The 14,592-nt window shown below is 47.9% G+C and overlaps 2 protein-coding genes across 3 annotated transcripts in view; both read left to right on the forward strand.

Moving 5' to 3' along the window:
- CLGN (calmegin) overlaps positions 1–14,592 on the forward strand; it is a 291,118-nt gene that overhangs the window by 171,228 nt on the left and 105,298 nt on the right. The window lies entirely within an intron of this gene.
- Positions 2,980–14,592, forward strand: part of LOC131480864 (uncharacterized) — a 68,607-nt gene continuing 56,994 nt past the window's right edge. Inside the window, exon 1 of the mRNA XM_058667338.1 lies at positions 2,980–3,061. Coding sequence (XP_058523321.1) covers positions 2,980–3,061 — 82 coding nt within the window. The remainder of the gene's footprint in view (positions 3,062–14,592) is intronic.

Genomic DNA, 14,592 nt, shown 5'->3' on the forward strand with positions numbered 1-14,592 from the left:
TAAGCAAATAGGCGTAGATTAAAAAAAAAAAAAGACGGGACCAGAGAAATTAACCTCAGGACAAAGGGGAAAACAAAACAAAACAAAACAACCAAACTAAAAAAGTTGATGAAAAACTGGAAATGCGTGTTCTGTGGCAACAGCTGGCTCCTGTGGAATTCCTCTGCAGGTACGTGGCCCTACAGCAGCAGGGGTGGGTGGAGCGAGCTTGGTGCCACTGGTGAAGACCAGACACATAAACTTAACGCGATTTATCATCTCCAGCTGTTTGGGTACAAAGCCAGGCAATTCTGCCAAGCAAGTCTCTTAGAATCTTCCCTGAGTGGGAAGAACATAGGAGCAGGAGCATAGGGACCCAGATCCCGCTCCCAGATCGCTGACTACCTTGTGCTGGGTGACCCACACCTCATCTCCCTGCATTCGTGGAATCATAGTTGAAGCATCTGTGCAAGGAAATGGTAGGACCCTAGTTCTGCAAACTTGGAAACTGATTGTGCTGACAGCCCTCACATTCCAAGGCTGCACTTTGCTGGGAGCCTGAAGTGTGAGAAATCGCAGCAACTGACCCAGGTATTGATCCCCTCACACAGGCACACACTTATACACCCGTACACACCTGTACACACCTGTACATACATTTTCTATGAATTCTGCTGGGCAGAAGGATCATACTCCATCCCCTAAGCACCTATCTGAAATCTCATGTGGATCCTCTTGCATTATAGATAGAATTTTGATAGATTAGCCTTACCTATAGAATTTCCTAAAATTTTTTTCCAAGAAACCGAGCAAAGTAATTTTCAAGGTAGGTGGGAGGTAATATAGGTAGAGTTAGGATGTACATGTGTGTGTTTTGGCAAATATCACCCCTGCTTCTATAAATGGTGAAATATAATACTTTGATGTAATTTGGGACAAATTAGGTCATACTAGAAAAATAATTACTTTTTTAAGATTTATTGATTTTTATTATTGGAAAGGCAGATCAGAGAGAAGGAGAGACAGAGAGAAAGATCTTTCATTCGTTGGTTTACTCCCCAAATGGCCACAGTGGTTGGAGCTGAGCTGATCTGAAGCTAGAAGCCAGGAGCTTCTTCCTGGTCTCCCATGTGGGTGCAAGGTCCCAAGGTTTTCGACCATCTTGTGCTGCTTTCCAAGGCCCTAAAGAGGTGTCTGGATGGGAAGTAGAGCATCCAGGACATGAACTGGTGCCCATATGGGATCCCAGCACTTGCAAAGTGAGGATTTAGCCACCAAGCCATCACACCGAGCCCAATAGTAACTTTCATATTCAGAAAACAAATGAGTGGCTAATTTTTTTTTTTTTTTTTTTAAAAGGCCCTGGTCTTATCAACCTTGCATGCTTTTTTTTTTTTTTTTTTTTTTTTTTTTTTTAAAGATTTATTCATTTTATTACAGCCAGATATACACAGAGGAGGAGAGACAGAGAGGAAGATCTTCCGTCCGATGATTCACTCCCCAAGTGAGCCGCAACGGGCCGATGCGCGCCGATCCGATGCCGGGAACCTGGAACCTCTTCCGGGTCTCCCACGCGGGTGCAGTGTCCCAAAGCATTGGGCCGTCCTCAACTGCCCTCCCAGGCCACAAGCAGGGAGCTGGATGGGAAGTGGAGCTGCCGGGATTAGAACCGGCGCCCATATGGGATCCCGGGGCTTTCAAGGCGAGGACCTTAGCCACTAGACCACGCCGCCGGGCCCGGCTAATTTTTTTTTAATTAAGAAAAAAGATCTGGGATAATTGTTTATCAATCTTTTTTTAGCTTTAAGTCATCTTTCTTCACCATTTTTGGAATTTCTAAGTCAACTAAAAAGACTTTTTAAAAAAGATTTATTTACTTATTTAAATGTAGAGTGACAAGAAAAAGAGATTGAGAGAGAGAAATTTCCATCCCCAGATGCACTCCTCAAGTAGCCACAATGGCTGGGATTGGGCTAGATAGAAAACCAGGAGCCTGGAACTCCATCCAGTCTCCCATATGGATGACAGGGGCCCAAGCACTTGGGCCATATTCTGTTGCTTTCCTATTTGCATCAGCAGAGATCTGGATCAGAAGTGGTATGGCTGGGACTTGAACTGAGACACTGGTGTCATAGGGGCAGTGGCATGACAGTGGCCCCCATAAACTTTTTTGAATCTTATCCCGCTCTACTGATCCTCCCAAATCTGCTCTCTGATTAACAGCTCCATGTACACTCCCTGCTTTCTTCCCCATTTCTTTCCACCTTCATCTCCAGACTCCATTTTTTTCTACACTCAACACCTGGGCCTTCTTCGCTGGGCCCCTCTGTAGAGAATTCTGACTGAGCAGTCCCTAAACACACCCCTTTCTCAAATGGGGAGACCCCAAACTGAGGCCACACTGGCTCTACACTGAGCCCCTTCAATGTTCAGATGAAAGTCAAGAGGCTCAAAGTTTGCCCTGTCTACCCTCCACACAATCGCTGTGCCATCTTGACCAGCTCCCAGCCACCTGTGCCACAGCTCAGGGACCCAGTCTTGCCTGCACTCAGCTTCCTGGAGGGAAAGCTTGCTCCTTTATGGGAGTCTTCTGGCTAAATTGATGGCTCTTTGATTCAGTCAGCAGGTGCTTTCAGCGAGGCAGGAGAGGACTGCCATGGCTTGCCGCGTAGTGTCCATTTGTAAAACAAGGAAGTGGAAGGATCTATCCGCAGTGAATTCGCTCTGACGGCTCACGGCAGTTTTTCAGGCACCATTGAGAAGAGGCCTTCTCTTCAAGTCTAGTTTTCTGAACTGTTAAAGCTAGAGAGGATTTCTAAGGGCATGAGAACTGCTTTCAGTCAGGAAAGGAGCCCAGAGAGAAGCTAAGTAGCTTGTCCAAGTCCACACTGCACTCAGCCAGGACGAAAGCCTGGAGGCGCATTTCCCTCAGCCCACCCACTGTCCTCCACTTGCCCTCTCACTCTCATTCAAAGTGAGGAAGACAGAGAGGCAGACAGAATGACCGTATCTCCAAACCCTGCCATCTTCAACGTCCCCCTCTGGTTCCCTTTGTCTTCAAAAGATGGTGGACCTAAAAAGAGTAAATCTCTGAGAGAGGCAAATATTCGCCACCCGTCTGCCCAGCCTCTCTGCTCTCTTCATCCCTCCCTCACTCCCTTCTTTCATTCTCTCAAGATGTTCAATATTTTGGCTTTGCTCAGGAAATGAAGGAAAAGGGTAGAAAATTAAATATGTTTTTTTTTAAAAAAACTAAACAGAACTGCTTTTTAGACGGTGTTTGTGTAAACAGAATAAACATGTAAATGGCCTTCCCATGCAGTGAAACATACAGAATGATGTTTTCTTTATCTGTTCCCCCAAAACCTTGGTGGGGACAAACCCTCCACTCCCCTGCAGACACTGGGTCTTCTCATAGCAGGGATTTCTAAGAACAGTCCATTTCCCCTGGGCTTCCCTTGGCTCTCCCCAAGCCATCCCTCCCCTCACCAAGTTGTCTCTTCCGTCATCAGTCATTCCAATAAACACAAACTCTATAAAACAATCCAAAATGCTACTTTTGGCTTCTATGCTGCCTTTTGCAGAGACTGATACCTACATTAACTTTGTCATTTGTCCTGGAGAAACCCAGCTGAGATCTCTAACATACGCCGCTGCAAGCTGCAATATAATGGACATATTTAGCGTACATTCTGCTGTTAAATGGAATCTGCATTCCTAAGTGAACTAAAATTGCTTAATTATTAATCAGTCCCCCAGGGATCGGTGACATTTGGGATGATTTTCTCACACTGTAGATATTTAGCAACATGTACAGTGGAATCTAATTCAACTTCTTTCCTTTGAAATAAAATCCCTCCAATTTCTTTTTTAAAAAGACATATTTATTTTTATTGGAAAGGCAGATCAGACTTATGGAGGGAAGGAAAGAAAGATCTTCCATCTGCTGGTTCACTCCACCAAATGGCTATAATCGTCAGAACTGAGCTGATCAAAAGCCAGGAGTCAGGAGTTTCCTCTGGGCCTCCCGTGTAGGTTCAGGGTCTCAAGAACTTGGGTTACTGTCTGCTGCTTTTCCAGGATGTAAGTAGCAAGCTGGTTGGGAAGTGGAGCAGCTGGGACACGAACCAGTGCCCACATGGCATCCCAGCCCTTGAAAGGGGAGGATTAGCTTGTTGAGCCACAGGGCTGGCACTGGTTCCTCTGCACCTCCTGATTTCATGCAACATATAGACCAGACTGAATATGCAGACCTGGGTGCGTGCAGAAGTATGTTACTGACTAATAGGAAGGGATGAAGCTGGGGCTACCGGGCAGGGAGGGGTGAGAAGAGGCTTCAAGGAGCTTCCTCCTGGGAGTCACAGTTGGTTCCAAGTGATGCTTCCATGAAGGGGAGACAAAGGGAACCAGAGGGGAAAGTAGAAGATGGCAGGATTTGGGGGACAGGGCTTGTGTCTCTGCACTGAGCTTTCTGTGTGACTCTGAGAATGTTGTTTAAACTCTCAGAGAAAGCATGGTGTCATACGTGTATAGATGGCAGCACAATTGCAGCTTCCTTAGCTCCTTTATAGAATTGTGTGCAAGGTGTATGAAGTACTCCCAGCAATTAAAGCAGTATAGAAAGAGCGTATTTACAGTTGTAAAGAAGGAACTCTTACACATTATGTGCTAGGGTTGTTTTGATATTTTTACACACAAGAAGTCCTCATGCGGATGCTGAACTGGACCTCTTGCTCCCATTTCTCAGGGGGGGAAGACCAAAGCTCAGAGCCCCAGGCTGCAGTACTGCTGCAGAATCAGGCTAAAATCTGAAACGTGAAGGGGTACAACTGAGAAGACAATACGCCAAAGGGGTGGGTCACCACCTGAAGGCTTCCGCAGAAATGTTCCATCAGGCCAACAACCTGTTGACTTCCACATGACGATACGGATTCCCACAGCATGATAACAGCACCATGACATTTTAATTATTTTATCATCAGCCTATTTCTCTGCACAGCTCTGATATTAAAGAAGGAACAAAAATCTCTTCATATCAAAAATAGATTTTTAGATGAAGTAGATGTTTAGAAATTCCTGTCACAAGCTTATGACCTTCCCCTGTTAGTCATAGACTGACCAATGATCGTGAAGTTAACACTCTGACTTACTGAGTTCTAGAATTTCAATATGAGACCGGCCTTGGGTGGCAGTTGGACTCCAGCGGTCACAGTGGTTTCTTTGGCTCCATTCCTGTCCTGAGCCCCGAGTCCTGCTCCAGGACAAAGGGGGAGATCTCATTTGCGCACAGCTGCTTTGAATCCTGTGTGTCCTCTGCTGGCAGTGTGCAGGCTGGAGAGGAAGTTACTGATAGCTGTCCACTGGACAGACAAATTGAGGTAGGATCTGGAGTCAGAGACTAGAAGCTAACCCTTCACCTGCTCCGCAGTGACCTCACTTCACCCCTTCATGCTTCACTTTCTCTGTTTTGATCAAAGGCTGACACACTCTCAGAGTGTAGTGGACAACATTGTAAAGCGCTCGGAGATGCTGGAAGGGCCTGAACGCCTCCATGCTTCCTTTATGAGGTAAACTAAAACCTCATCTAATGGACTGCTACTGTGGTACAATACATTAAGCCTCTGCCTGCAACACTGGCATCCCTATCACAGTTACCGGTTCAAGTCCCACTTACTCTGTTTCTAAGCCAGCTCCCTGCTTATGCACCTGGTAAAGCAACAACAGATAGTTGAAGTACTTGAGCCACATTTGCCTAGTGAGAGACTAATGGAATTTCAGGCTCCCAGCCTCAGCTTGGTCCAGCCTGGCTGTTATCACCGCTTGAAGAGTGACCCAATGGATGGAAGATCTCTCTCTCTTTCTCTCTCTCTGCCTTTTCAAAGATATACGTAAATATATCTTTAAAAATAAATAGGGTCATAGCTCATTAAAGAAAGGAAAGAAAGAAAATAAGAGAAGGAAGAAAGGAAGGAAGGGATGGATGGAGGGTGGGAGGAGAAAATGTGACCTGTAGCTCAATAGGGAATTACATTTAAAAACCCGTTTCAAATTGGTGGACCTAATGAGTCATTTACACCTAAGCAAACACACATGCTAGGAGGTACACAGATGGGTGCTGTTCTGGCAAATAATCTACCATTCTGCCATAAAATGTTCCTAGCACTTGTATCATTTCCCCCCTTTTGTGCACACACACACACACACACACACACACACACAGGCACTCGCACAGAAAGGCAGACGGTTGCCATCATCACCCTGTTTCACAGATGAGAAAACCTAAACCAGGAGATGTCTGAATTACCAGGCCCACACAGATAATTAGGGAGAGGACTGGGCAAGCCATCTAAATCTGTTTTGAAATGCAGGAATCCCCCTTCTCATCACTTGTTATAAACCTGAACACTTGCTGCCCCCTTCCTGTTCTCTGTCTCTTTCTCTGCTCACTGATGCTAGGCAGCCATTGGTGCCTTCTGCCCAGCCTTTCTCCTTTAGAGAATGGTGCCCGGGGCCCTGACATGCTCAGCTGAAACTGGCACGGAGACCCAACTGCTTGTAAAGTTTGTGTCTCATCACGTGCTCCAAGACAAACCTGCCCGAAACCTCATGACTGAGTCACCGGGCCCTGCAGGCTGCTGAGTGGAGGAGCCGGTCGTGCTGCCCGCCGCAGGCTCACCAAGGCTGAAATCGCTGCGTTGTGATGCCACTCCTCCTACCATTGTTCCTCATGTGCTTCCCAGCTGCCAGAATACCAAAAGAACACCAGAGACGGGCATTTTTTCAACCTGTGCCCACCCGGGTGGCTATTCCTTCCCAGCACGTGTCCCTCTGGGCAGGACCAGTCAGGAGGCACAACTGTACTGAGATGTTCAAACAGCGAAACGAGGAAGGCTGCAAAGCAGAGTCCAATTCAACAGGCAGCTGGTGGCGGCTGCAGGCCACCAAGTGACCACTGAAGCACAGACTGCAAGAATCAAGGATGCTCTTGTCTGGCCCACACGAGCTTCCTCTGCCAGGGCCAGCATTCCCAGGGAAAGTGCTCTGTAAAATGTGCAGCATGGGGGCAGGTGTTCAGCTTAAGTTGCCACTTGAGACCACAGCATCCCAAATCCATCTCCTCTGTTTCAATGCAGCTTCCAGCTAATGTGCTTGGGGTTGGGAGGCAGCAGTAGTTGGCACCCTGCCACCCACGTGGTAGACTGTTAGGAGTTCCTGGGGTTCCTGGCTTCAGCCTGGCCCTGCTCTGGCTGTTGTAGGTATTTGGGGCAACAAGCCGGTGATGGAAAATCTTGCTTTCTCTTCTATCTCTCTCTGCTTTTCAGATACGTTTTTTTTTAATAGCGCACCCACCTCAGAGGCTGTTGCTGTGTACCATTGAGCAGCCCTCAGAGCCCAGCTCTCTGGCTCTGGAGGGACAGCAAGGAACCAAAGCTGGAGCCCAAGGCACGCAGGAGGCCTGGGGACAGCCCGGGGCGTCTGGGTTGCAGTGGCTCTTGCCAGCTTTGCACTGTCGGAGTGGCTGCTCGGAGGAGGCCTTGTGGCATGTCTCTCTCTGCTCTCTTTCCCTTATTGTACCATGCACTCTCACCCACGCTACAGTCTTGTCAGCCACCACCAGCACAGGGCAGCCAGCCCTCCCCCCTCTCCCCCAGCCTGTCCCCGCCCCCTCCCCCGCCCCAGAAGCCAGAAGGGCCAGATCTGGCTAGAGGCCAGATGCGGAAGACAGCACATAGCAGAGAGAGGCGGTGGGTGTGGCCGTCCAGGAGCCCTGCCTTGCACATTCGGAGCCTACTTTTGGATCTCAGTAATCCTTGTAGCCCAGCGGGAAAGATGACGAACATGGGGTGGGGCTGGGTGGGCAGAGGAGGGTGGGTTTAAGGGAAAGAGGGGCTGCAAATGATCTCAGAGCTGGGCCAGGCCTCAGCTCTCTTACTGCCCTGGGCGCTGCTTTCTCCTCAGAAGGTCAAGTTGGGCTTGTTTGGACCTTTCACGAGGGTGTGTCTGGTTTTGAAGCGACAGTAACCTTCTTTCAGTCCCAGGCCGGCTGAGTGGAGGTACAGGTGCGTCACCCCTTGCTCTACATCCGGCTTCCCCAAAGCCTCAGCTGATAAGAAGCCATGGCCACCCTCCCTGCTCCGCCAGCCTCACCCCTGCTCCTGCCTGCGAGGCCCCATCTGCTTGTACTGGACCCACGCAGACAATAGGCCGGCCAGGAGAGGGAAGCGGCAGGTGAGAGCAGGCGGCTTCCTCTGAACAATGGAAACCACTGTCTGACAAGGCAGAGCTCCCAGGGCGAGGAGCCCGGCCCCGCGCCGCCCCTGGGAGCTGAGAAGGGCTGCTCCCGGCTCCGACAAGGGGGTGGGCGCGCGTCCTGGGGCCGCAGACTCCCGGGCAGGAGGGGTGGGGGAGGGAGCCGCCTGCGTGTTGGCGGGGCTGGCCAGCCCGCAGCCCAGCAGCTGCTGGTAATTATGCGTTGCAGCTTCAGAGGAAGTTGCTGGCTCTGGAGCGCGTGCTCTGCCGGGCTGCACGTCGGCTGCTGGGCTAAGGGGAACAATGGAGATAGAAAGTAGTGGCAGCAGGGGAAGGGGAGGAGCAGGACCCGGGCGAAGAAGACTGGCTGTGAGGGAGGGTTAGGGCTGCTCCCTGCCCTGGCTTCCACACCAAATGTCCGTCTGTGCCCACGCTGGACGCAAGCCCCTGACTTTGCTGGCAGCTCTGTCCCTGCTGAAGACCTTGCGGCCAGAAGTGCGGCCGGCTGACATCCTGAAGGGCTCTCTGCCACCGGTGTGATCCGAATGGACTGGCGGCCCCAGGGAGAAACAAAAGACTTGGCGGCGTGAAAGGGGGAAAGACCGTGCCTCTGGCCGCAGTCCTGCTTCTCTGTACTTCGCCAAGCGCTGAGCCCAGCTGCCTAGATCAGGAGGCAGAGGGGGAAGAAAAAAAGACAAGTTTGCAGAAGTGAAATGTGTGTTAATGAATAAGTTTTTCTTTCTGTACAGGAAAAGACTTATTAATATCTGATTCCTTATACTTTCTTAGATTTCTTCTTTAGGGTTTCCTCATGAGAAGAGAACAGGAAAATCCAGGAAGATTCATGGGAGATGAGAAGCCTGGCCTTCCTTTACCAACCAGGTTTCTTTCTCTCTCTCTCTCTCTCTGTCTCTCTCTCTCTCTCTCTCACACACACACACACACACACACACACACACACACACGTGGGCAATCCCATCCGCCAAGTTTTTCGGAGTTTATTGGGTCCTTGTTTCTGTCAGGCAACCCAAGGTAGGAGGGCCCCACCAAGCATCCCCTGCGTTTCAGAGAGCAATTTGAAGGCCTCTGGGAAGCCAAGGGAACAGGCCTGAGATTCCTGTGGCCTCCCGCTGACCCCTCGGCACTTGCACAACTCCTGATTTATGTTGCTTCAGAAGGGCGGGTGTCCTACCTGTTATTGGGCACCCTTGATGTGTAAAAGTGACAGCCACCCACAATGACACATTATTGGCTTGGGCTGGTAAATGAGGAGGCAATTTCATTACCTCTCCCCCTTGTCTGTTGCCTCGCACAAGATGACTTGAAATGCTATCAATCAGTAGGCATGCATACAGGCGAGTGCCCAGCCTGGGTGTGGGCACGGCAGCTTGACTCCCTAATGATTAATGAAAATAAATGATGATGCTGCTGGACTGTGAGGCTCTTCTTATTGCCTGCTGCAGAGGTGATGGTGAAAGCTCCGAAGGAGCCTTCCAGAAAGCTCCTTATCAGGATGAATTGTTCTACCTTTTCCTCCCATGTAGGTCTCCAAACATACCCCTGACCCTCCCTCTGCCAACACACACACACACACACGCACAATTAATTTTTAGAACTGTGCCATTCAAAACAATAGCCACGATGGCAATTTCAGTATTAAAAAAATATGAACTCAGTTCTTCAGTCAGATTATTATTTAAAATTTTCATCTATTTCTATTTACTGGAGAGGTAGAGAGACAGAAGACACACACACAGAGAGAAAGAGACTTTCCTTCCAGTGGCTCACTTCCCAAATGCTCACAACAGCCAGGAGCCCAGAACTCAATACAGATCTCCCATACGCACAGCAGGGACCCATCGGCTGGCACTGCTGGTCCTCTGCTGCCTTCCAGGGTAGCAGTTATCAGGAAGCTATAGGCACTCTGAGGGGAAGCAGGTGTCCCACCCAAGTGATGTCTTAAATACCATGCCAAATGCTCACTCTAAGCCATACTTGAGTTGCTCGATAGCCATCATATGGGACAAGGAAGAATGAAATTCTACTAGATAGTCCAACTCAGTGTACCTACTAGTGCTTATACCTCAGGTCTGCTTTTCCTTTTAGAATCTTCTACCTATAATTTGTGTAAAGGTGAGTATTTTTTCTTTAATTGCAACTTAAAACGAATAAGCTCCCTCCCAGAGCCAAAGGGATAGCTCCCCAGTCGCGCTGCTGGTAGAATCCTCTCGAATCAATGGCAAAACAGGATGTAGCATTGGAGACCCCGAAAGGGCAAAAAGTCAGCAGAGTTGATTTCAGGGGCTCTCTGGCCTTCATCTATTTCTTTAGATCATTTTCCTAGACAGTTCTGAATAATAGCTACAAGAAGCTACTATGAAAGTCAAGTGATCTGGCCAGTAAGATACCACGGCATCTCCATAAAAATTTGCACAAGAAATAGAGAGTAATAGCTCCTTTAGAATGATATGGTATACGGCACTGCACATTCCTGGAGGGAGGCTTTGATGTTGGGCGGAGATGCACAGAGCAATGAAGCACTTTGATGCAGCTGGAAACACCTTCAAAGGCTCAGGGGGAGAGATTACAACGACTACCTGGAACCAATTGTTCAGGTCCTTTGTGTGTGTTGCTGGCAGAGCCAGGGGCTGGACCACACAGAAAATCAAACCAAAAAGTACACTGGAAACACTGTACCCAACCTAGCTACAGTACAACTTAACAAAGGGTAGGATAGTAAATTCAAAGCTTTGGCTAGAAAAAAAAAAATATATATATATATATATATACATTAAAACTTATTGCATTTCATTTTTATTCATTTTCTTGTTACTAATTTGTTGATTTTCTACCTTAAAGTAGAACCTTGTTGGCTTGTGGTTTGCATTGTAATAACTTGGAGTTTGTTATTTTGAATTTCTTCAAATTTTGCTTTGTGTTCCTCTTTGTTAGGACTAAGATAAACTGTAAATCATGTTAAAGAGTTAGGCAACAAGAACTCAGTCCCTATGCTGAGCCTCCCACAGCTAAACTGGAGATGACGTATTGAAAGCAGAGTCCTATGACCATGTTTCTATTCATGACGGACTTTTGTTCTGCTCTGTTGTGTTGGTGGAGGAGGTGGCTTTGCTCTCTTGGTCCAAACTCTTTTGTCATAAAGCAACCATTATGTGTCACAGGCACAAAGCAGAGGGATGACTTTGCCATGTTTCAAGCAATAAAATGTGGACCATGGCCTTGGTGGACATTGAGTCTGGAACAGGGGTAGAGTGAGCAGGAAAAATGGGTATAGTTGAGCCCTGCTTGAGAAAATTTCCTGGGTAGGTGCTGGGAAGCTTTTCCAGTTCCGAGATTTCTGCCTTTCCCTGTCTGACCCCTGGTGGAGAGGAAAAGGTGGAAGGTCAAGGTCGGCTGTGCACCGTGATGACTTGCAAGAGTCCTGGGATATTCTCCTAATCAGTGAGGCAGGGAGACAACCAACAGAATGCTTGAGCCTGGACCCAATAAAACTTGATCCCCTTTTCACCTTTCTCAGGGCCTTGAGCTACACACCCTTTTCTGGAGTAAGTAGCTCCAGGCCCCAGTGGCTTTTCTGTTCCAGTGGTTGGCATGTTTGGGAGGTAGTAAGCCTCCTGTGGCAGCGGAAAGCAGCTATGATCCTGTGTCATTTCTCCAGCTAGAGACACCCCCATTGGAGCTGGGAGCCAAGCAAACAGGGAAGATGGGTGTTGTTGGCAGAAGCAGCTTCAGAGCAAGCAAGCCAGGACCACATGCTACCATGATCCTTGACAAGCAAATCCTTGAAAAACAAGGCGGCTTCATCATCACGAAGCAGGCTGTTTTCTTCTTCTTTACGTCTTCATAAATCACATGCAGCAGTGTTGGCATGAGTCACGTGGCTGGGCGGCAAGGCTCCTGCTAAGCCGCACAGCTGCACGAGACAAAAATACCTCGGTGAACAGAGCATGTTTGTCCTGCAGGGTTGATGGCGTAAAAAAGAAGTCAGCCAGAATGCAGGGGTTCCCCAGCCTTGCATTTCTGAGTCTGCCAGTCCTGGGCTGCCTCCTCTGCCCCCTCAGCTGCCCACTATAAACCCATCCCCTCAGGGTCATCTTCACGTCCTGCTTGTCTGATCCTTTGACAAGTGAGTTTTAAGATGTACAGAACCTTTTCTTTCCATGGCAATGATGAGAGACATCCTCCCTTCCCCCCTTACAAATGAGTGGGCTGACAGGGAGCTCAGTGAACTCACAGCTGTGTCTCCCTCACCTTGGTCTTGTCCTTGTTGCCTTCCGGGGCCTCTTGGGAGAAAGTCGCAGGTGCCCCGTCCTTGCACAGATGGTCTGGGCCAGCACCGCTCGTGCAACCTGTCCTGGAATTTCCGGGGTGACAGATGCAGGCCGAGTCCATTTTACCTTGGTGGAGGCTGACCGCATGAAAGCCCTCTTCAAGGCCCTTCCCCACTTCTCTGGAGGATCCCAGGTTAACTCTGTGATTCTAATTTCCTCTCTCTCTTTCTCTCTTGGAACTTTCAGGTACTTGCACTCTCACAGCCTACTTGATGCTACTTTGGTGAATATTTAATAGTTTCACACTGTACACTTCTCTGTCCTCCTGGATCGGTCCCTATAACTTCAGTGCTGTTGCTTCACCGAATCGTGCGGTTTCTGACACTAGTGTCTGCTGTTGGGATGCATTCGCCTCATTAATGGAGGTATTCCTGTCTATGTTTATCACTTAATATCTGTAAGGTGACATATTTCATTTACCTTCAGATTAGGCTATCACTTAATATGTATTTAGGGCTTTGCTTTTAAGAGATGTATTTCTTTAATTAAATACATATTTTGAGTCCTGACATCTGACATGTTTTGCTTTTATATAAAGTGTTTATATAATTTGCCTATCTAATTTCAGTGAAGTATAAAATACACTAATGAGTGATAGTAAATCACTCTACAATTATAAACCTCAATTTTTTTTTTTTTGGTGGTTGGACTAGAAACAACTAGAGGCGTCTCCAACATTCCAGGCCCCGTTGCTTTGGGGTTTGTTTATCTGAGTATGGGTTCTGGCCTGCAAGGATGTTTTGGAACAGCTTCGCAGCCATGTGTCTGTTTTGGGGCTTGAGGTGTGAAAAGCAAGGAGACAGGTAGGAGAAAGACATTTCAGTGATTGTCATTTTGCTTTGAACTATCTGTGGACTTCCCTGATCCTTCCTGATGTGGAGAAAGAGAATGAACTTCAATGCCAGAGGGGACTGCATTTGAATCTATTAGCTTTTAACCTTGAACAGTTAAGAAATCTTTGTAAGCCTCACTTTTATCATCTTAAAAAAATGGAGAGTGAAACATAGTTCCTATGTTGGTTGTGAAACAAAGCTGCTTAGACCAATTTCTGTCTGTAATGATGTTCGAGAAATGTCAACTCTCTTCCTATTCCTGTCTTCATTCAGCTATCGGTAGCAAATAACCACATTTAGAAGGCAATATGAGGAAGCATTTTAGTTCTGGCCCCATCACCATGTAAAGTAATTAAGCAAAATGTCAATTAGAATGGGCATCTGGAAAGTGACAGTGGTGTCACACATTCTGGATGTCAAAGCAGCAAGGCACTGCCCCAGGTTCTTCTGCCTTTTCATCAGCAAATGGCCATGTGGAGTCAGTGCTATGGGAAGGTGGGCAGTGGATAGACTTGAGGGTGGAGGAAGACCACATGAGATCATACCTATGTGCCATCACCAGCTCCAACGACAGGCGTGGTCTGAAGCCACAGAGTATCGTCATGGGCCACACAAACATCCAGAGTCTGCCTCTGTTCCAGAGTTTGTCAGTGACAAATGCACTACTCAGCCTAGTTTTCTGGAAATAATTTGGGAATTTATTCACCCATGTTAGGAAAGGTAGCAAGATGTCTGGAGCACATATCCATCCACCGAGGCTGTGGCAGGCAGTCACTGCATGGATCAGACTGTGTTCGTGAGCCTGCTCCTGAACCAAGGGCTAGAGTCAGGCCTGTGTAAATCCAACTGCCACTGAAAATGGGAAATTTTGCTGAAAGACAAGTTTCTGCCTGGACAAGTGCAATAGATGTGGGACATAAGCTACTTGTGGAAAAGACAATATTGTGGGTATGTTAGCAAGACAATCTCCATTTTCAGCTGGTGTATCAGGCAGGGTCTAGAGAGGAGGCAGAAGCCACCCAGGTTAGTCCTAACTGGGTACTGTGCAGTTCACATTGCAATCTGAACTGGACAGAAATGAGAGATGCTCAAGTCTAGGAATGCCTGAGAAGATGATTCCAGAGAGGTTAACATTTGCATAAGGAGACTGAGTAAAGGAGACAGCCATTGTGCAGCGGCAT

The sequence above is a fragment of the Ochotona princeps genome, chromosome 7 (genome assembly GCF_030435755.1).
Source record: "Ochotona princeps isolate mOchPri1 chromosome 7, mOchPri1.hap1, whole genome shotgun sequence".
Classification (NCBI taxonomy): domain Eukaryota; kingdom Metazoa; phylum Chordata; class Mammalia; order Lagomorpha; family Ochotonidae; genus Ochotona; species Ochotona princeps.